The 20,624-nt window shown below is 42.6% G+C and overlaps 7 protein-coding genes across 8 annotated transcripts; 2 read left to right on the top strand and 5 right to left on the bottom strand.

Annotated features, from left to right (window-relative positions):
* Positions 1-14: 14 nt before the first annotated feature.
* LOC6563591 (DNA replication complex GINS protein SLD5) lies at positions 15-952 on the bottom strand. The gene is made up of 3 exons (XM_001990596.3): positions 818-952; positions 309-762; positions 15-250 (listed from the first exon to the last, which is right to left on the bottom strand). The coding sequence occupies exons 1-3, from the start codon at positions 932-934 to the stop codon at positions 129-131; spliced, it is 693 nt and encodes a 230-aa protein (XP_001990632.1). The 5' UTR covers positions 935-952; the 3' UTR covers positions 15-128.
* A 96-nt stretch (positions 953-1,048) lies between these two features.
* Positions 1,049-1,777, top strand: LOC6563592 (pre-rRNA-processing protein TSR2 homolog). The gene is made up of 2 exons (XM_001990597.2): positions 1,049-1,193; positions 1,251-1,777. Exons 1-2 carry the CDS (start codon positions 1,065-1,067, stop codon positions 1,725-1,727), a joined length of 606 nt encoding a protein of 201 aa, XP_001990633.1. The 5' UTR covers positions 1,049-1,064; the 3' UTR covers positions 1,728-1,777.
* LOC122322352 (phosphatidylinositol N-acetylglucosaminyltransferase subunit P) lies at positions 1,764-2,244 on the bottom strand. The gene has a single exon (XM_043214917.1). The coding sequence runs from the start codon at positions 2,242-2,244 to the stop codon at positions 1,768-1,770; it is 477 nt and encodes a 158-aa protein (XP_043070852.1). The 3' UTR covers positions 1,764-1,767.
* LOC6563593 lies at positions 1,764-2,630 on the bottom strand. Its single transcript, XM_001990598.3, has 2 exons — positions 2,559-2,630; positions 1,764-2,498 (listed from the first exon to the last, which is right to left on the bottom strand). Exons 1-2 carry the CDS (start codon positions 2,594-2,596, stop codon positions 2,210-2,212), a joined length of 327 nt encoding a protein of 108 aa, XP_001990634.2. The 5' UTR covers positions 2,597-2,630; the 3' UTR covers positions 1,764-2,209.
* A 119-nt stretch (positions 2,631-2,749) lies between these two features.
* Positions 2,750-3,666, bottom strand: LOC6563103 (60S ribosomal protein L34). 2 transcript variants are annotated; one of them, XM_001990599.3, is made up of 3 exons: positions 3,601-3,666; positions 3,305-3,376; positions 2,750-3,235 (listed from the first exon to the last, which is right to left on the bottom strand). In XM_001990599.3, the coding sequence occupies exons 2-3, from the start codon at positions 3,367-3,369 to the stop codon at positions 2,824-2,826; spliced, it is 477 nt and encodes a 158-aa protein (XP_001990635.1). In that variant the 5' UTR covers positions 3,370-3,376; positions 3,601-3,666; the 3' UTR covers positions 2,750-2,823. The 2 variants fall into 2 exon arrangements, with proteins under 2 accessions (XP_001990635.1, XP_043070851.1); XM_043214916.1 differs by having other exon boundaries at positions 3,305-3,379; positions 3,601-3,626.
* A 213-nt stretch (positions 3,667-3,879) lies between these two features.
* LOC6563104 (tRNA (adenine(58)-N(1))-methyltransferase catalytic subunit TRMT61A) lies at positions 3,880-5,661 on the top strand. Its single transcript, XM_001990600.3, has 3 exons — positions 3,880-4,139; positions 4,212-4,670; positions 5,296-5,661. Exons 1-3 carry the CDS (start codon positions 3,971-3,973, stop codon positions 5,616-5,618), a joined length of 951 nt encoding a protein of 316 aa, XP_001990636.1. The 5' UTR covers positions 3,880-3,970; the 3' UTR covers positions 5,619-5,661.
* A 14-nt stretch (positions 5,662-5,675) lies between these two features.
* Positions 5,676-6,763, bottom strand: LOC6563105. Its single transcript, XM_001990601.2, has 2 exons — positions 6,495-6,763; positions 5,676-6,008 (listed from the first exon to the last, which is right to left on the bottom strand). Exons 1-2 carry the CDS (start codon positions 6,761-6,763, stop codon positions 5,678-5,680), a joined length of 600 nt encoding a protein of 199 aa, XP_001990637.1. The 3' UTR covers positions 5,676-5,677.
* Between the last annotated feature and the right edge of the window lie 13,861 nt (positions 6,764-20,624).

Here is a 20,624-nt window from a genome sequence, read left to right as displayed (position 1 = left end):
CCAAGCGGCGCAGCTGTTTATACAAATGGCGCAATAATTAGCGTTAGCCAACACTGGTAGCAGAGAGGGCGCCAAAAATGTAATTGGATAAATTTTGGTTGTATTTAATATTAAGTATTGTTTGGATTTTAAATTAGTTGCGCTTGGTTCTTCTGTATCAGATCAGACACCAGCTGGTACGGTATAATATGCTGCGAACCGGGCGCCAGATCCACTTCCTCGTCATCAACGCCCACAATCACACCAGACACTGAAAGTCAATCAAAATATGTGATGTGATATATATGATATATATAAGCCCCACACACCTGCAACATTCGCTTTGAGGAAGACGTGGCTCATGAGATTTGGTGCCACAACGCGCTGCTCCGCCTCGCCGCGCTGCTGATTGGGCATGTATTGTGTGGCAACCTTGTTGAAGTACTCATCCACATGGGATGCGAACTCCTGGGCATATTTCGCCTCCTCGGGCGACAGACGCTTGTCGGTCGCATCGCGTGTTGCATCCTGGTTGATGATGTGCTGGGTGAAGGCCTCGATCTTCTGCAGACGGCAGCGCAAATAGCTGGCCATGATGTAGCGGATGCGTTCGAGTTCCATTTGATGCACCACAAAGCGAAAGTCGTTCTTGTCCAGATCCTTCATTTGCTCCTCCATGTGCGCCACCTGTGACAGCATCAACTCTAACATGTCCGTCTGATGCTGCAGCAGTTCCGGAGCACACATTTCGTTTGTCCAGGCAGTCTCCAATATTTCCAGAACCTGCCCAAATGCAACAAGTTTTATGAATTGTCAACTAAAAGAAAAGAATGTTTACTTTCTGTGCTGTTATTGGCTCCGCATCCTCGTCATCGTTATCTTCTTCCGCATAAGCTGCCTCTGTATTCAACTCCTGCTCATTTAAAGCCTCTTCAAGATTTTCGCTTTCCGACATAATTTTTTTTGGTATGGAATTTATTTTTGGCGCGTCGGCAAGTAAACAAAACGCACAGCTGTCAATGGATTCGCTTACCTGTGAATGGCGAGATTTCGTTTACAATTTCACAGCACTGGCTCAGCACGCGATGGCATCGTCGACACAACAAACAGAATATCTGAAGAATTTTCGCTTAATTGTTGAGAGAATCTTCAATAATTGGCAAAATTTGCGGCTGGCCGTCGAGCATGGCATGGGCGGACGCAATGGTCAGCAGGTGAGTACATTTGCCACTAACTGTCAGCCACAATTTCTAACCTAAGAATGCTCACAGGTGGCCATCCAAATAATGGAATACACATATGAGTACTGCGTGGGCAACGAGAATATAACGCAGGGCGAATTGCAGGAGGTGATAGAGGAGCTGATGGATCAGGAGTTCAATACGCTGTGCGACGATTACTCCATTCCCGAAATATGCCGCAATCTACTGCGCTACAAGCAAATGGCGCTGGCCGCACAGTATCCACAGATTGAGGCCGAGCTGAGTAAATTGCCGCAGGGCAAGGATTGGCTGCGTCCCGATGTCAAGATCACATACACGCCCATCGACGGCGACTCGTCATCCGGCGAAGACATGGACGACGAGGACGCTGACGATGTGGGCATGAGCGCCGACGAGAGCGACGAGGAGAATGCGGTGACGGCAGCGTCAAGCAGCGGTCGCGTCACTCGATCTCAGACACGCAAACAGCAAGCAGACGAGTTTGTGGAGCCCGAAGATGGCTGGACGACAGTGCGTCGAAAGTAGACTTAACGCAATAAATTCATCAAAGAAAAAAGGCAGTTTGTTAGTTGTAATATGTGGAGTTTACTTCTTGTAAGTCTAGAAATCGTAGTGGAGGAATGGGCGCACGACTCTTTGCCTGGTGCTCCATGTGGCATATACTACATGGATGAGTAGGAGCTGATGTATTCTGTGGTGGCGAAGTTTCATATTGTTTACATTGCAGCTGGGACCAGGATGTGAACTGGGAGCCCTTAGGCAGTGCCAGTTTGAGATCCACGACTGAGGCAACGGAATCAATATTCGGTGTCATCGATAGATTGATGGCCGGATAGATGATAACAGCAAAGGAGACACCCACCAGAATCAGCACCGGGACAAACACAGCGAAATACTTGTCCGGTAAATAGGAATGCAGGCCCAGCTCCACGGGCAGATAGGCCCACGCCACATACACAAAGAAGAGCACGCTGAACAGCATGTAAAATGCGAATCCGTAGATGGCTCTATGCGGAGTCGGCGCTGGACTGTGTTCCGGCATTGTTATTGCTTTGGATTGTGGATGGGGCTCCAAACAGTTTTATGGTGTCCTGGCAGAGTAGCAGGCTCTCAAAGAAGGAGGTAATTGCTGTGCGCAGACTCTTCACTTGATCGGCACTGAAATGCACCACGAGCACATCCTGCTCCAAGCTCAGCGTTTTCTTCACAAAGTTTCTGCGTGGTTCTTGATCAACACTCAAAACGCGATAGGCAATTTCGGCATGATGCGGCGTATCAAAGGGCACTCTTATTGTGCTGTAAATGTAACATGCTATATGCTATAGCCAATAATATATATATTATATATATACTTACGATTCATTTGGTTTACTGACAACTTCTTGCTCTGGCATTATAAATTGATTTAAGTCACACAAGCGAAACGTGCGTCTGCTGAAAGTGTGAATGGCACTTTGATAGTGTTCTCAAATGCGCCCGCCCAGCTGTTCGTTTAGTGCGGACACGAACCACAACCCAATTAATATTAGAAATAACGAATTTTTAACTTGTATTTTTGTTGTTTATTACAAATTGCTTCCGAAGCGTCCAATTCTTAGTTCAATGAAATTCCCTAACATATTTACTTCTTGGGCTTGATGCCACCCTTGGGTGCGGGCTTCTTGGATGCAGTTTTGACAGCGGATTTGGCGCCAGTCTTGCCGGTTGGCTTCTTGGCAGCCGCCGCTTTGACGGGCTTCTTCTCCACCTTCTTGACGGGCTTGACGAGCGCCTCGCGCTGGCTCTTCAGAGCCTTCACAATCTTCTGCTCCTCGATAAGGAAGGCGCGTACAATGCGCTCGCGCAGGCAGCCGTGGCACAGGACGCCTCCATATGTGCGAGAGACGGTCTTGTGACGCTTGGAGAGACGCGGACGCTCGCTGGGCCTGGATGGGGTGATGCCCTTAAGCTTCTCCTTGCACTGGCCGCAGCGTGGCACAGTCTTGTTCTTCTTCACATACTGGTAGACCAGACGACCGCCGGGAGTGCGAACACTGTAAACAAGGAGGGATTGGGTAAATTCAACTACAACAGAAGCGAATCACAATTGATAAAATATTTACATGCGCCTCTTGTTGGATCTGGTGTTGTATGAGAGACGTCTCCTCAAAGTCAAGCGCTGGACCATTTTGCGGCTGCTTTAATTGTAATTTCCGATTTCAATTCAATCAAAAGTCCGCATAGATTGGAAGCATAAAATATGTGGGAAAAAAACAATGTAATTTACATAAGTAAGTTGTGTCAACATAGCGCGAATATTTGTCAAGCATTGTGTGTGGAAATTTGCAAAATTCAGGTATCCGTTTTACGGATGTTCACAGATTATTTGACAAATTCACGAAAAGCAAGCTTTACATACTTGTAGTAAAAAACCAAAAGAGGGAAAGAAGAAGCAAATCAACTTGAAGTTGGCCGCTTGTCGCACAAAAAGTGCTGGAAAGTGCCATGCAGTATTTCCTGCGCAAAGCTGGTAGTCCGTAGATAAAATTAAACTGTTGCAGATAATGTTTATTAGAAAGTCGAAAGCATCGTATTTTGTAATTGTTGTATAATGTAAAAAGTGAATTGCTTTGTATTTGATTATTTAGTTTGGCTTATCTAAAGTTACATTTTATGATTTTTGCTTTTGTTTGGGCTGGTCACACTATTGAGTCTTTAGATTGGCCCACGCGTCGCCATTCCTCTCGCCGCATCCTAACCCATAACCGGCAGCAACAACGACAATAACAATGAGTTTCCTTAAGCCAAAAACATACATAGAGCAGGGCGACATTGTCATACTCTATCTGAGTGTGAACTCCATGCATGCCATCGAGGCGGTGCCGACGATTGTAAACAAAAAAGGCGAAACCATATCGCACATCTTCCAGACACCATACGGCTCCCTAAAAGTGGAAAGTGAGTTTAGTTTTCACAGCCGTTCTAGATGTTAATAGTTAATTATTTGATTTTCCCCTGCCTGCCTGCCAGGTATTATTGGCGTCGAGTACGGCAGTCGCGTCGAGCTCTCCAAGGGATGGGCGCACGTACTGCAGCCGAATCCGGAAATGTGGACACAAACGCTGCCGCATCGCACACAGATTATCTATACGCCGGACATCAGCATGATACTGCATCAGCTGGAGGTGAGACCCGGCGCAGTGGTTGTTGAGTCCGGCACCGGATCTGGCTCCTTGTCTCACTATTTCCTACGCGCACTAAAGCCCACTGGTCGCCTGCACACCTTCGATTTCCACGAAGCTCGCGCGGATCAGGCGCGCGAAGAGTTCAGGCGACATGGACTCGGTGATTTTGTGACGGTCTATCACAGAGATGTGTGCAATTTGGGCTTTAGCAGCGAACTGGACGGTGCGGCCGATGCGGTCTTCTTGGATCTGCCCGCGCCGGATTTGGCTGTGCCACATGCATTCAAGGCGTTGAAGTTGTCGGGTGAGTAAGTGAAACCGCCGCCGTCGACTGCCCGACTGCCCAATCAGCGTTCGACAACAAGTTGTCAGCGCCCTTTGGCGCGTCGCCGACACCGGCGGCTAACAGCAATCAAGACCTAGCCAGCTTGGTCAGTCAGTCAGTTAGTTAGTTAGTCAGTCACTCAGTTGTCTCGCTCACTCTCTCTCTCGCTCTCTCTCTGTCCGTCTGTTTGTCTGTCTGTCACGGCCATTTCATTGTGTTTGACATTGAATGCGGTCGCTTTTGGCAGTTGACGTGCTCATGCAGCCCGCTGGCCAACTTTGTCACTCATTAGCGAATCCAACTGCGCTCTTCCCATTGCTCTAAGAATGATTAGGTCGCAGCGATATTCCTATATTTGGAAACTAATGCCACGATATAATACCATGGGGGGAACTAGTTTGATGTTTTTTTTTTTTTTTTTATATATATAATTAACTTATATGCATTTACTTTCTGATTAAAAAAGGGTGATTTTTATGGAAGTAAATATCAAAAAACAATTAAAACTTTCCTTTCATTATATATTATATTTGATATTTATTCCTTGTTTTCTTAATAATGTAGCCCTATCCCCTAACTTAACGTGAAAACAATTCCATTTCAGGCGGTCGCTTCTGCTCCTTCTCCCCGTGCATTGAGCAGTCGCAGCGATGCATTGCACAGCTTACCAAGCTGGGCTTCAATGAGATCTGTTCCATGGAGGTGCTGCAACAGGAGAGTGTGATCAAAACACGCTCGTTGCCTGTCATTGATTTGGAGTTCCTCAAAGCGCCAAAGAGCGCGGAAATAATCGCAAACGAGGACAACAAAACAAAGGAGCCCAAGGAGCTCAAAAAGTATTTGACTTCCAGTAATCCACAAGTGCTGCCCGGTCACACGGGCTTTCTCACCTTTGCCACGCTGCCGCCCAACATACCCAAGTCTTGAATGTGTTTATTTTAATTTTTTTTAATAAAATTGTAGTCTTTTATTTGATTGGTGCATTGTTATTCATAGTCAAAGGAGTCGTACGCATCGAAGAAGTTGCGCTCCGTGCTCTTGAGGCCGCCGCAGTGATAGCAGCGCTGCTGCTGCTCCAAATCCTGTTGCTTGCGGCTCGACGATTTGCGTGGCAGCGCCCAAGGCATCCGCTGCTCCGGTATGACCACCTGTGTGCGCTGCGGATTGCCGCTGCACGTCGGACAACGACCAACTACAGTCGGCTTGGGCAGCATGCCATAGAGCAGCGGACCTGGCGGCTGAGCGCCATAAATGGTGACTATCTGTGGCAGGCTGGAGTAGGGACGCGTCGGAAATAGCTTCTCGCGGTGCAAAAAACTGAATATAATTGTGGAAACTATTAGTATGTTGACTATGCCTTTTGATACTATTTTCTAATATCAAAGAGAGTATATAGTTAATTACTATATTAATGCAATGGAAACTTATAAAGATACGGAGTTGAAACTTGGTATGTATACTCGTCTATGACCTACTTAGTTAGTCTCAGCAAACTAATTAGGTGTCTTCATCTTCAATTGTCGAGCCAAAAATATAATTACCGCCCCAACAACTCAAGCAACTCGATATATATCCTACAATTTTAGACGCACAACCTTCAAATTGGTTTTTAAGTTTATTTTAGATTGCTGATTATTATTTAAAAAATCCAATAAAAAAAAAAAACAAGCCTTCTTCGTATGGCACACAATTTAGTGTTTTAGCATTACAGTTTGAGGGTCATTAGTTGCCAAATACAGGGAGTTACAGAGTATTGAGCAGTCGGCTATAACCGACAAGTTTGCCAGGTCTTATCACACTTACTTGGGTCGCGGCTCCAGCCAGAGATTATTCATGCGCTTGCTGCTCATGATGTCGCCCAGCTTCTGAAGGAGACGCAGATTTTCACGTTCGATTTGCTGTTGGCGCTCCCGTTCGTTCTGCTGCTTCTTCCACTTGCGCTGCACATGATCGTGCTGCCTGGGCGTCCTGGTATCAATCGCCGGCCGGGCGGACATCACTTTCTCGCGATGCTGCGCATATCGCAACTGCTCCCAGGGCTGCTGCAGCAATTTGTCTCGTCTCGAGATCATTGTCTTTGTTGTTGTTGTTTGGCTGTAACTGGAATTGGGACTGCTGACGGCATTGGCTTTGGCTTTGGCATTGGCTTTGGGGTTTCTGTGTGTGTTTACAAGCGCAAACAAACATTTGGTGCGTCCATAACAACCTTGCCAGGACAACGAGCGCACTCCTCGTCGTCGTCGTCGTCGTCGTCATCGTCATCGTCGTTAGCCACTCTACAAATATTGCACAATCATCCCCGCAGATTAAGTTCAACGGCGGCGGCGGCGGCTTTGCTCAGCTGTCCCGCCTGTCTATCCAAACAGTGACATCCCCGGACTTGACTTGCAAATTTGCGATCCAAGCGGCCAGTAGTGTTACATAATTCTCAATGCTTGAGTTTCTGGTTTTGGTTTTGGTTCTGTTTCTGTTTCTGATTCTGATTCTATTCGTCTGCTTGTTAGCCAGCCGACGGCCCGACGGTTCCCGATTCTCAGTTCCCAGTTCTTCCAGTTCCCCATTCCCGGTTCTTGTGTAGTAGCCGCTTCACTTGGTGTGGCGGCAAAATGTTCTTTCTTCTTTAGGCTTCTTCAACTGTTGCTGGCTGCGGCATGCTGCGGCTGGTGCCCGCTGCTGCTGCTCATATGTCAACTGGCAACTCAGTTGCTGCCGTTCTAAACTCTTGTTTAGTGTTTGATTGATGTTAAGTGCTTCTGCCTCCTAGCTCATATTTAAGTATTTAATGCTCATACCAGCTTTTCAATAATTTCCCACTAAGATTTGTGTGCTAAGCATGTCCTTAAAGACTTAAATATCTTTTATTGTTTTGCTTTTAATTCTAAATGTTAATATTTAGGTAGACTAATGATTGGATTGGTTTTAAATCATAGAAATCCACAACTATCTTTTGCAAAATTTGCGTAAGTAAATGCATAAAAAAATGAAAATAATTATAACCTTTGAACTATTCCCGTAGAAGGAATTATTAGTATTCAGAGTTTTTTAGTTCACAATTGTAAAGGTTTCTGAGTAACATGATATGCCATTATTATTTATTTGTAAGTATATATCTATTCCATGCGATATTCCTGTCAAAAGTCTCAGCAATTGTTCTGCTTTGAGTTTATTAGCCCCCCGTTGGGGCGTCTCACAAATGCGTCTATTGTTTTTGCCTGCGTCCGTGTTGCAAGCACATTGCGTGTTGTTGCTGTTGCCAACAAGTTGCTGGCTAACCGGGCAACAGTTTGTTGCTGTTGCTATTGGGCGTGAGTTTGCACTATTATCAAATTAAAAGCAATGCCGCTTATTGGTCAGTTAATTGGAAGATCTGTAATTTGATACTGGTAACGTGTTGCTTATCACAGCTCTCGTTGTTGTGCCTCATTGTTGTATTTGTATTTGAACAATTATCTTGTTAGCTGATCGACAACTGTAACGGATCGCCATTCAGCTATGCCCATTACCAACTATCCGTAAGCCATGGCCACTAGCGCTCCAACTCCTCTCAGATCGCGCCTTCCCCCCCTCTCAACATATATGAATTTCCACTGCTGCCTGGCAGACTTTGAGTCAGTCGTCACCACTAAACACCTGCCTATTTTCGCATAAATTTCCGATAGAAATGTTTATAATTATTGAAAATACTTGTATTTATAAAATGGCATATAATTGCGGTTTGTGTATGTGTGCACATATATATATATATATATGTATATATATGTTTGTGTGTTAGTATGTGTGCTAGGGGGTGCAGCGCAGCCCGCCAGCAATATGGCCAGTTTCTCACCTTTAGAAGCCGACCAGCAGTCGCAGATGGCGAGCCAACAAACACAAAAATTATGATGCCAGAGGTTGGCTCTGCTTATTGGGTTGGTCATGATGAAACCTTGAATGTACTACAAGTCTATGATATGTTATTTTATGTTGGCAATTTCAAAATATAAATGCAAAAACAACAACATTTAGTTTCATGCGGCAAACTAATGGTATGTTGTAACATATTATGATAAATATTTTGTATATATTTTAATACAGCTTTATATATATATATGTGTTTATATATATATATTTATATACATTTAGCGCTATGCAGGCAAAGCACTTACCTAGTACAAAACATTGAAATGACTCTGATTAGCAGTGGAATCACCATGAAACCAATTTGAAACATGGAACACTTGTTATCCAAGCATTAAATGTTATTTTTCTTATTACGTATAATAGTAATAGTATTTTGAATTGAAAGCAAATCGCACAAGCGTTTTGGTAATGCCCAATGATTGTAGAGTGTGCACCAAGTTTTGGGTTAGTACTCGCATATCATGTACAAAGTGCATACAATAACAGGCCTGTCCATTTATTACAATATGCGCCGGCAACGCCAAGGCAACAACAGCAACAACAGTCGAAAAGCTGCGATTTGCTGTCAGCTAATAATAATAATTTCGATATTGAAAATACGTTTTCTTAGTTAGGTACGACACTAAACGATTTCGCCCATTCGGAGCGCTGTTGTTCGAGAGTCAGTGCTAAAAGTCAGGCAAGCGAGAGCTTTGCAAGTAACAGCAACAGAAACAGCAACACTTGCAACAAGGCAACAACGGGCAACGGGCAACGGGCAAACAGGCAATGGCCAATATAAACAGGCAACAACGGGCAACGTTCAAGCAGGCAATGGGCACAAAGTTGACCGTTGGTGGGGGCGGTCCTATTTGCTGCTGCTTCTTCTTCGAGCGTTTTTCGCAGACAGGTGGTGTATGGTGTCGATGTTTTGCTGGGTCGCGCTCGCTTGGTGTTCAATATGAGCCACAATTGAGGCATTTAATCGAGCATCTCTTAACACGCCTTGGAATGTTGACTTATTATTGGCCATGCAGCCAGTTGCGGCAGTTGCAGCAGTTGCCGCAGTTGCCGCAGTTGCAAGCTGCCAGTCGCTCGCTCTCTCTCCGGTTACGGATAGAGGCATTGTTGGTGTTGGCAACACAGTAACGTTTGCGTCTGTGTCTGCGTCGGTGTCAGAAGTCTGTAGTTACCTCACAGTAAAAGCGTTTATCATCATTAGACTCAATCTAAAGACGTTTTGGTTGGGGTTATCATGTTGATTATGTTGTGTGAAAACAAATTACATTTTGCGCTCAGGCCTTAACACCATTTGTATGTGCCAATGTTGTCGTTGTTGCTGTCAGTATGTTGCTGCTGCTGCTGCTGCTGATGATGCTGATGCTGCTGGCTAATTGTGAATCTGCTCGAAAGATTCAATTGTGCCATTGACAAACCAATTGGTTGCTCAATTTTGTGAAAGGCTTTCTACCCGCTCTCTGTGGGCCGTGAGAAAATTGCAAATCAAAAATATTTCTGCTATTGGCAATTATTGCAGCCAAAAATTGTGCTAGCAAAACAAAAAACAAAATTATGAGAAAGAACATGGTAATAATTTTGCTATTCGAGCTTGACGCAAAGACACAGCTGTGTTCTATATTGTTGTTGCTGTTGTTGCTGTTGCAGCTGCAGGCCTGCCACTTGCGACTGCGGCAGCAATAAGCCAACAACAACAAAGTTTTGGCCCTGACAGTCTGATAACACTAAACAACAAACAAAATAGATTCACTATTGCAAACATATAATTCCTCTCTAAAGCTTTATAATATTTTTCATTTTAATCTTGCGAATTTTATAATTAGCTTAATATTCAAAGGCAGGCTTAGTGTAATTACACGTATACCAGGGATATATTCAAGAATATTTAGATTCATATTATTTGCTAAAGTTTTCCATTTGGTTGTTTAGTGTATTTCATTGTCGTGGCTAAAAGCGAACTTGATTTTGCCCAGCCAATAAAAATTTTTATGCACTTTTAAATTGTAATTTTTGCAGTTGTTGTTCCGATAACGTTTTTAGATTTGTGCCACAAACAAACAAACACACACACACAAACAAAACACGCTACTTATCGAGGGTCAATGTCGCACCTTGACGCCATCGTCGATATATTTTAACTGACTTTTTGTCACAATTTATTACATTTGGTTATATCTTATGTGTATGTGTGTGTGTGTGTGTGTGTTTGTATGTGTATTTGTGTGTATGCTGTCTGTGTTGTTTTCTTGGCTTTGGCCTTTTTGCCATTTTATCTTGTCAACGCAATCGTCTATTAGTTTTTCTTTTTAATTAATTAACAATGTTCGCATGGGTGTCAATGGCGCAAATGGCGCGGCATAGTTGGTTAGCCTAGGTTTATTTATTTATTTTTTTCTTATACATTTTCATTGCAGTTTATTTCTTAATGGCTGACTGTCTTATTGTTGTTTTTGCTATACTGAAAAAAAAACATGTACCTGACTTTAAAAAGGAGCCAAATAGTTGGAGTTGTAATGAAAACAAATGTTGAGAAAAAAGCGTTGTGCAGGATAGATCAGTAATCACATTAAATACCTATTGAGTTTTACTTCTTGTGTTTTTTATGTTATTGCAATAAATAGAAAGTAAATAAAATTGGGTGATTGTCTATTGGAAATACTCCATTATTATAGGTGTGGACCACAAATTAAATTTAAAATGAAAACAGAGCTTAACTAAATAATCGAAAAAGAATACATATTTCATTTTTAAGATTTATTCCTCATCGAGAGCATCATATTTATTTAAGTTTTCAAATGTTCTAAGAAGCTTACTCAGCTCGTTCAAAACAAGCCTAACTTTTTTATACTGCAAATTCAAGAGTCGCATTCCAAAAATGCTTACAACTTAGCAACTGCTTGCAATTTGTGAGCGAAAGCTATGCAGTGCCAATCAATAAACTTTGCCAAGACGCCGCCAACGGCCACATCGCCAATAGTTGGCTATGAGAACTAATTGAGCCATTTTGAGCTCTATGATAATCGTTTGTGAGTACCCATTTCGACTGGCTGAGGATAGAACTGGTCAATAACCACACCATTTGGCCAACGCCTTCACAGAGCCAAAGACGCTCGCTGGCTGCCGACTCTGTCAACTCGAATGCGCAATAAAATTAAAGTTTTGTTTATGAATGGAATTACACGGTGATCAGCAGACCAGCGAACTGCTAAGACAACGTCGACATTTAGTTGAAGCAAAACGCAGCTGGAGCTGGTCACTGAGTAGGCGAGATCGAGAAAGAGAGAGAGAGAGAGAGAGAGTGAGAGAGAAAGAGAGGGGGTATAAACCCAGCTCAGATTCACAGACACTTCATCTAAATGTCAGGCCATATCTAGCGACACTCGCACAACGTTCCAGTTGCTGTTAGCCCTCAATTTCAACACTCGCATTCGCATTCGCACTCGCCCCAGCAGTGTCGTCCACTTGGCCAACTTGGCCGTCGTCGTCGACGGCGGCTGCTTTGGCGGCTGCTTTGGCCAAATCAATTGAGCCGCCTGCAAACGAGCCAAAACAAATGACTTGAGAGTTGTAGCCCAGGCGACTTGGCCGCGAGGAGCGCTCAAGATCATTAGTATAATTTAAGTAAATTAAACGCAGCGATTAGGCCAGGATGCAAACGGCACCATCGCAAACGTTACGTCGTTCGCAGCCACATTCAAATCTCCGTTTCGCGCTGTTGTCGGCAAAAGGCTTGTGTTTATTTAAATTTATTGTAACATTGGCGGTTGGACGGCCAACGCGGTCGGCGATTTCAATTTGTAAAACAAGCGAGCAAACAAGCTGTTAAAATATAATGATTGGCACCAAAAAGATGCAACGAGTCTTCTTCTTGCCAAGCGAAGTGGATTTAACTTTGTAACTAGGTTAAACTATCCGCATATGCATATCGCTCTCAGCTCAGCTCTCTGCTGGCCATTGGTTAAATTTATGTGGCGTTTGCTCATTGTCCAAAATGCTTATGCTCGCTCAATGCTTATGATTGGTAATGCGCCGATGCATAAACCATTTGGCATTGAAAACTGTGCGCACACTCAGTGACAGTGGATGCGGATACATTGTTCGCCAGAAGTTTTTACAAGCCAAGCGCGCCAGTTTCCCACACAGACAATGGGGTCTCCACAAAAAAAAAAATATAAAAAAAATTCAACAAAAACAAAAACTGTGGCGGCGACAACCACAGCCGAAAACAACAACAACTGCCATCGACTGCCGGCTACGATCTCTAGCTTCAGCAGAAACTGCACCAGGACCGGAGCACAAAGGCAGCTCAGACAGAATTACAAGCGCAATGGAACAATGAATACAGTCAGCACCATTCGAACAGTGGTGAAAGTGCCAAAACTAACCAACTGAATATTCGATAATGGAAAGCAAATTGTCCTGAGGTATGCAAGCTTGCTGATATTGATGCCAAGTAGCTTGTCGATATTCTAAGCACTCAAATGGCTAATTGCATTCCCTTGATTAAAAGATATGGAAGCTGTTTATTAGTAAATACTTAGCTTACATTTAGATAAGATTCTACAATAAGATTTTGGACAAACATAAATATTCAATTACTAACATAAAAATACATTTTAAAATGATTATATTTTATTTAATCGTATTAGATTAATGATCATTAATAATTTTAAAAATCAGTTCAGTCAAATTCCAGAAATATTACTATTTTCTATCAAATTAATACATGTATTTATTGTGGATTATATTGTGAAAATCAACGTCAAGTTAAATTTTAGATCTTAGTTGCTTTGATAAGACAAAATAACAATAAATACACAAAATAGTAAACAAACTTACGTTGTGCGCAGTCAGCATACTGAGTTGTGCCACTGTACGCCACGCGGGTCTTTAGCAATTGACAAAAGGCAACGTAAACCAGCAAGAAAACAAATAAACAGTCAGCACAGAGCAAAATGCGCAGACAAAACAGCAATTCATATTTGCTCTGATTTATATGGCGTCTAGAAGTTTTCCATTTTTATTATCATTATTATGATTATGATACTTTTTTCCCAGGCACAAAAGAGCAGTACAGAGCCACAGCAGCAAAAGCTGCTGTAATCAATCAGCGGGCAATGCGCCAGAGATTTTTCTTCTTTCGCCCCTTTTCGACTTCAAGTTCTGCAAAATTAATGTGTTTTAATTTGCAAGTTTGTGTCCTAAGTCTTTCGTTTGCTGCCACACACAAAGCGAGCGGGGCGTTTTGTGTTTTGCTGTTGTAGCTGCTCTTGTTGTTGGTGTTCCACAGAAATGTCATTAAAGCAAAACACACACACACACACACACACACACACACACACAGAGAAAAGCAGAGGGTGTGCGAGCTATGTTCTGAGATCTGGGTAATGTCAATTGCTGGCATCGCCAGAGATCTGCATTGCTTGATATTCTAATTGCTGAAATTGTTTGTCGCAGACAAGTGTGTGTGATTATATGCGCCATGCCCAATGAATAATCATTGAAATCCGTTCGCTGTTGTTGATTTTTGGTTTGTTTTTGTTTGGTTTCTCTCTGTTGTTGTTGCTCCGGTTGCTGTTGACAAGAGCAAACACCCGCATGGAGTCGGAGACAACAGCCCCAGCCTGGTGGTGGTCCTCATTGTGTCGCACTGATCCAAATCGCTGCACCAAAGCAAAGCATCAAATTTTTGCAACGCTCGTTTTCAGTTGTTCTTGTTGTTGTTGTTACTGTTGTTGCTGTCGTTGTCGCTGCTCTTGCTTTTCCATCAGATATGAAAGCTGGAGCGTCGTCGCCGTCGTTGGCGTCGCTCGTCTGCTCCTCGCCCAACGCAGTTTTCGGCTTGATTTTCTTAATTAAATTTTTGCTACGCCGCCGCTAAGGCTATTCCCCGGTTACAGAGCCAGGCTGCTGCTCCTTTTGGCCTGCTTGTTCAACCCGATTGCCTGTTGATGATGCTGCCGCTGCCGCTGACTCTGCCTCTGCCTCTGTTGCTGCGGCTGCTGCTGATGATGATGATGATGTGTGCTTTATAAGTTGGCTGCAGCGCTTCGACGCAGTCGCAGATTTGACGTTGTCGATAGGGTTCCGGTGCTTGTTGCTCTTGTTGTTGCTGTTAACACACTCCCACATTTTCTTACGTTTTTTTATTTTACTTTTTTTTTTTTTAAATTTTTTTTGTTATTTTTTAAGGAGTAGCTGGAAAGTACTTAAAGCACTGGAGCCTACTTGAAATGTTTCCTTCCTGGTCCAAGCAAGTAGGTGAAATTTTCCTGAATTACCATTTCTTTAAAACAATTTTATTTTAACTATTTTTATGTTTTCATTATAAATGAATTTAATTATTAATATTCAAAAATCCAGTTCATATTTTACATTTAGCTAATTAAAAGTACAATTGTTGCTACTTTAAGCTGCAAGCTTCCTGACAAAGTTATCCTCTAACAATTACCGCACTTGATTTTATAAAAGCCATTGCCGACTGGGCCCGTAATTTATGGCCTCTACCAAAAAAAAAGTAAGCTTCTCTCATTAACCCATCACCCATCTTGTCGCCCAAAACTTGACCCGCACTCAACTCGACCCATAGTTTGACCCAACTCGCTTACTTTGTGCAACGAACACAGAAACAACAACAATATGAAAATGTGCCTGCCAACATCATTTACATCATCATTCACAATAAAATAAAAGTGCACACGCCCACTTAAAGGGGCTCATAAATTGTGTCGAATAATCAGTTTCAACATAATTTATTGTAATTTACGAGTGTCGGCAACGTGGCAGAAGCAGCCGCGTGGAGCAGAGTAAAGTAGAGTGGAGGCCACCAGATCTTCAGTAACTAACAATATACAGCCGCTAGATTCCAGGCAATGTCTGAATCCGTATCCGAATTCACATTGCGCCCACAAGTTGGCCACGAGAGCAGCTTGAAGTGTTTTTATTTTTTTTTTATAAAGCGTTTCGCAGCTAAATGCTACAAATGAAAATCCTAAACGGCACATTGAAAGCATCTTGATAAGAACATTGAAGGCAGCAATGAGCCCAAGTTTGTGCCTCGAGTTCGAAGCTGGCGTGCGAACACCTTGGCAACACAATATTTCAATGGCTAATAATATTTTTAGCGCAGCTTTCAATATGGTTGCATGGCCAGAAGTCGAAAACCCTGATAGGGGGTTTCTTAAGCATTAGTATTCCCCAGCTAGTTGGGGCTATTGTAATTGAAACTATTGTTTCCTTTTGTGCTCAGCTCGAACCAGAGCCCGGTCTCTCAGTGTGCAATTGCTGCCAAACAGCATTTATATCAATCACTCAATAAAAATACAACGATCAATCAATTTCAACAATCAGCGCAATATCATTGCTAGAGATACATAGATATAGAGAGGGAGAGAAATCCAAGATGCAGAGGCTGAGTTGAGCTGAGTGAGCTGGCATTGTGGCCTGTGGAGATCTACTGTAGCTATTGTACCGGTACCGGAATCATCCCAATCAGAAGAATTGAAATGTCACTGTAATAAACATCAAGAGTCAGTGCGATAAAGCGTCGTTCATTTCCACTTGACGTACTGACAGACAGCCCCACTGTCCCGGCCTATTATCGCCACTCGCAATCATTCAAAGCATCATCCAAGCGACAGTAGCCTTATTAAATACTCTCCTGTCTCACTCTATCTAACGCTCACCTGGGCCACCCTTGTCTCTGGTGATCATTGGCCAGAGATATGGTTCGAAGCTCGTTATAATATTGAGTAGCCATAAAAAAGAGGCGGCTCACAACAAAGTTTCCAGACTGCGATCGCACAATTTCACTTTAAGCGGATGCAAATATTCTGTTGAAAAGCTTGTGAGAGCATTTCCATATGCAGCTTCATTTAGCTTTAATGTCGACAATGAGAACCGATAAGACTGGCTGGCCGCTGGTTAAATATTTAGTATTAAGATTTCATTGATTCCAGTTCTTTTTTTTATGCAGCTAAATAATTTATTAATAAGGAACATAATATATAGAAATTTTTTATTTAAAAAAAAATATTGTTTCATATAGTTGACACATTGTATGGCAACCAAACTTGCAACTTGGCCACAGCACTTTAAATTGGGCGCTTTGCGCATTGGTTAAACAAATATTTGTTTACAATAATGGAAATGCCGAGTGCGGTTTGTAGCTGCAATTACTCAGGTTGATAGGCGTGTGCAGCAGTTTGGAGAGGAAGTTTGCGGAGTTCAAAGTGCTTAGTCTGAGCGCTGATTGCCCGACTGATTCAGCAGACAGTCAAGGCTTGAACGACTTGTTGGCCGAGCCGGGGCCAAGTTGCGCATCTTCCCAACGTAATTTAAACTAAATCGGTGCGCTCGCTAAACTGCGTAGAGCAACGGAGCAGCAGTTGCACCATTGCCCCCAACAAACATGCTCAAACACAAACACAAATACAAACACAACACACACACACACACACACACACACACACAGTTTGAACTGGGCGCTTGTTGCTATATATCTCGAGTGCGCCTTGGCTCTGTCTTTGGTCGCTGTGTCTACTCGTAATAATCAATTATTTCTGTGTAATTTATGGTAATGTTCAGTCATGATGGATTGACTGCTCTAATGTCGCTCTAAATCTTTGTAGCTTGCTGGGCCATACAATGTTACTTGTAGCGGCATCGCATATGGCCGCAGTTCAAAACAGAGCAGGCTCAGGCTCTGGCTGAGGCTCAAGCCAAGGCTTCAGCTGAAACTGAGGCTGAGGCTGAGACTCAGGCAGGTGCAATTGCTCAGTGCAGCCGCTGATCTCCCACTAAAAGTGAGCCTCGTCTGCCAACCAGACACTCAGCTACATTAAACAATGGGTTAAACTTTTCAAAACTATTTGCAAATATTCCATTAGAAATTATATAAACATTTGTATTTTTTTCATTTCCGCAAAGCTGTGAAATTAATTTTTAATGTTTATTTAATGGTGAAATTAATTAAGAAAATTACATTTGTTTATTATACTTGCAGAGTGATTAAAAAATAAGAAAAATAATGGTAGGACATAATGCCATCGGAATATTGCTAAACAAATACTTATTAAGGCCTGAGATATTTGATTCCGACTAATTTACTTTAATAATTTAAAATGTATGACTTTGAACGTAATATTTTTTATATATATAGGTTTGCAAAACCTGTTGTTAAATATAAAAAACTCATCTATCTATAAAAAAAAACTCGAGGAATATAATATGCCAAATGACTCCACTGTGCTCCTCTGCTTCTTTACTTCCGTCACTGAGCGAGGCGAATCGGCGCGCCTCCGCTTCGCCTCCTCCGTTGTCATCCTCGTTGTGGTTCAGTTCAGTTGGGATCGGCGGTAATATGTAGCATATGTTTTCGTAAGTTTTTCTTGTATTTTGTTTAATGGCAGCTTAGATTACACGTCCTGTGTGAAAGAGGGGAAATCGAGGGTAGAAGCGGCGCGCGTCTCTTGAGCACATTTTCGCATGTTGCGATAGCTTCCATTGGGCTTTGGATGCCTGCTTGCGTCTTGCTCGGCGTCAGTCTGCTGCCGCTGCCGCTGCCTGCGCCATGTAACTGATGTTTAAAATTGCTGTGTGATTTTCGTGGTGAAATTAATGTTAAATAAGCTTTTAGTTTATGTCCCGCCACAGCGTTGATCAATTTCTCAGTCACCCAGTATGGCCCATCTTCTGTTCGACTCCGGCCGCTCTGCATTCTAATCGCAGCACCGTTGCCTGCTTCTCAGTTGTGCAACACATCCCTACCACATCCCCCCTTGCTGTGCACCATCCGCGTGTGATGATGTTGCAGGTTTTTCTTTTTGTGGCGCGTTGTCTTGTTTATGTGTAAATTATGCTTGTACACATTTTATTTACAATTGTGTATAAATTATAGACGAATTATTATGTTTTTCTTAAGCTGCCCCCACTCATCTCCCCTGTGCGGCTTACATATTAATATAGCGCCAATGCTGACTCTGACTCTGACTGGGCAATTTCTTTGTGGCCCATTTGAAAGTCAAACGCTTGAAAATATTTATATTTGGGCTAGTTACACTGCGCCGTTCAAATAACTGGGGATATTGTTTATATAGAGAAATTCGTTGAAACTCACAGTCAATTTAAGTATTTTCGATTTAAAATAATGGAGTTTAAAAATACAAAGGTTCTGTAAATCAAAAATTTAAACAAACTTTGCAAATCAATATTATTGCATGAATTTATTTTAGTTGAAACTAAAACAGTATTCAAATTATTTATCATATTTATAATTAAACTTAAGCTTAACTTATTAAATTATTTTCTTAGATATATAATCAAGATCTGAAGAAGCTCAAGACATAGCTGTGTTGTTTTTGGTCAAGCACCATCGTTGGTTTTGGTCAAGTTAGTTGTAGCATCTGGCTTTTGGTGTGGGCGGAGCGGAATATATTGTTCATAGAGTTTTCATTGTCCAAGAATATGGGGGCATTAGTTCCGTTGCAAGGCCCATGCTGCCGCTTAGCGTGGACCCCTTTGCAGGCAATGCAATTGCTGTGAACTGCATAAAAAGGATTTGGCATGCAGTGGCAAAGCGAGCACCGAGATTTACCATGGCCACAGGCCAAATCAAAGGGGGGGAGTTGAGTTGTGGCTGTCTGCTTAGTAGGCGGCAGGCAGATAGGAAGTGCAGCAGCAGAAGTAGCAGCAACTGTTGTTGGCTGGCAGGGCCTGGGAAACATCCTGTGCTGGATTTTTGGCTTGTTTTTGTTTTTGTTGTTTTGCTTTGGTGTTATGCAAATGCCATGGAACAGGAACATCACCACCACCCTGTGTGCAGCACAATGGCTACCGTGCGCGTGCAATGACAACAACAACAATAACAGCAACAACCGCAGCAGTATCAACAGCAACAACAGCAACAGCAACAACAGCAACAGCAACAAGAGGAACACGTACAAAACAGCAGCTGTTTAACATTTATTTGCCTATTTATTAATTTCATGTAACATTTTTTCCTAGGAAATGGCCACAATGCAACGAAATCAAAGCCAAGGAACAAGCGCAACGCATTCTCTTGACGCCAGGCAGTCGCAGTTTGCAGTCGCAGTTGCATCGGTCAGACCCTGGCCAAAATGTCCAGCCGCGCCAACTGTTGCTGATGTTGCACAAACAACAATAAGGCACAGGGGCAACAGCAACAGCAGCAGTCGCAGTCGCAGCAGCAGCAGCAGCACAAGCCTTAGGCCCTGATGCCTTTGCCATACTTCTCCCACTATTTGACTGCGCTGGCCTGCCATTCTCGGTGCTTGCCACAAAAAGTGTCGTGACCCCGAACGGGCCGCGCCAACCATTGCATATGGTTAGCTCAGTCTGAGCTGGCTGATTTTTTATTTTTATTTTTTTTTTTGTATTTTTGAGGTGGGGGGTATGCGGCATGTCTGGAGAGTCTGGGGCTGAAGTTGGGGCTGCTCAAAAATTACATGTTGTTCCTGTTAAAATGTTTTGTGTTTTGTGAGTGCAGCATTTCCATTGTCGTCGACGTTTATTTCTAAAATTCTTTTTGGTTTTTGTTTTTAACTTTCATGAATAACCTTGGAGTGGCATAAAAACTTTGTCATTCAGCTTGGGCGCAATATGGATTCTATATGCGGAATATACTTCAGATTCTCTACATCTCTCTTTAGATTCTCTAGAAATATTATTGAATTTACTAGGACTTGAAACTTAAACTTAAACTTAATTCCACATATTTTTACGACCCTCTTATTAAATTATAATTCTTGATTTTGAAAAACAAATTCAATTCAAATTTTTGGGAAATTTGGATAAATTATTTTTATCTAGGGTATGTGCGCTTCGCTTAAGTCCAAATGGCTTTTGGTTTTATGCTTTTTGTAGGACTGTGGCTAATAACATACACATTGAGGTCTGGCGCAAATATGTAACAATCCTCGTCCATGCTCCTTGCTAAAGGAGCTTACATAAGGCCTGTGCTAGGACAAAGGAAATGCAAAAATGCCAAAAATCGCACAACTCAAAAAACTCAATACG

Source organism: Drosophila grimshawi, unplaced genomic scaffold (assembly GCF_018153295.1).
Source record: "Drosophila grimshawi isolate 15287-2541.00 unplaced genomic scaffold, ASM1815329v1 contig_311, whole genome shotgun sequence".
NCBI lineage: Eukaryota > Metazoa > Arthropoda > Insecta > Diptera > Drosophilidae > Drosophila > Drosophila grimshawi.
The sequence above is the reverse complement of the archived record's forward strand: the minus strand, read 5'-3'. Positions and strand labels throughout refer to the sequence as shown.

What these genes read in the sequence shown, in the direction of transcription:
- LOC6563105 (XM_001990601.2), bottom strand. Translation starts at nt 6,763, where the DNA reads ATGATCTCGAGACGAGACAAATTGCTGCAGCAGCCCTGGGAGCAGTTG. An exon ending in TGGCTGGAGCCGCGACCCAA is followed by an intron (nt 6,009 to 6,494) that starts GTAAGTGTGATA and finishes AATTATATTCAG; the next exon opens with TTTTTTGCACCGCGAGAAGC.
- LOC6563591 (XM_001990596.3), bottom strand. Translation starts at nt 934, where the DNA reads ATGTCGGAAAGCGAAAATCTTGAAGAGGCTTTAAATGAGCAGGAGTTG. An exon ending in AGCCAATAACAGCACAGAAA is followed by an intron (nt 763 to 817) that starts GTAAACATTCTT and finishes GCATTTGGGCAG; the next exon opens with GTTCTGGAAATATTGGAGAC. An exon ending in CCTCAAAGCGAATGTTGCAG is followed by an intron (nt 251 to 308) that starts GTGTGTGGGGCT and finishes ATTGACTTTCAG; the next exon opens with TGTCTGGTGTGATTGTGGGC.
- LOC122322352 (XM_043214917.1), bottom strand. Translation starts at nt 2,244, where the DNA reads ATGCCGGAACACAGTCCAGCGCCGACTCCGCATAGAGCCATCTACGGA.
- LOC6563103 (XM_001990599.3), bottom strand. Translation starts at nt 3,369, where the DNA reads ATGGTCCAGCGCTTGACTTTGAGGAGACGTCTCTCATACAACACCAGA. An exon ending in AGATCCAACAAGAGGCGCAT is followed by an intron (nt 3,236 to 3,304) that starts GTAAATATTTTA and finishes CCTTGTTTACAG; the next exon opens with TGTTCGCACTCCCGGCGGTC.
- LOC6563104 (XM_001990600.3), top strand. Translation starts at nt 3,971, where the DNA reads ATGAGTTTCCTTAAGCCAAAAACATACATAGAGCAGGGCGACATTGTC. An exon ending in CGGCTCCCTAAAAGTGGAAA is followed by an intron (nt 4,140 to 4,211) that starts GTGAGTTTAGTT and finishes CCTGCCTGCCAG; the next exon opens with GTATTATTGGCGTCGAGTAC. An exon ending in CAAGGCGTTGAAGTTGTCGG is followed by an intron (nt 4,671 to 5,295) that starts GTGAGTAAGTGA and finishes ATTCCATTTCAG; the next exon opens with GCGGTCGCTTCTGCTCCTTC.
- LOC6563593 (XM_001990598.3), bottom strand. Translation starts at nt 2,596, where the DNA reads ATGCCAGAGCAAGAAGTTGTCAGTAAACCAAATGAATC. An exon ending in GTCAGTAAACCAAATGAATC is followed by an intron (nt 2,499 to 2,558) that starts GTAAGTATATAT and finishes TTACATTTACAG; the next exon opens with CACAATAAGAGTGCCCTTTG.
- LOC6563592 (XM_001990597.2), top strand. Translation starts at nt 1,065, where the DNA reads ATGGCATCGTCGACACAACAAACAGAATATCTGAAGAATTTTCGCTTA. An exon ending in GCGGACGCAATGGTCAGCAG is followed by an intron (nt 1,194 to 1,250) that starts GTGAGTACATTT and finishes GAATGCTCACAG; the next exon opens with GTGGCCATCCAAATAATGGA.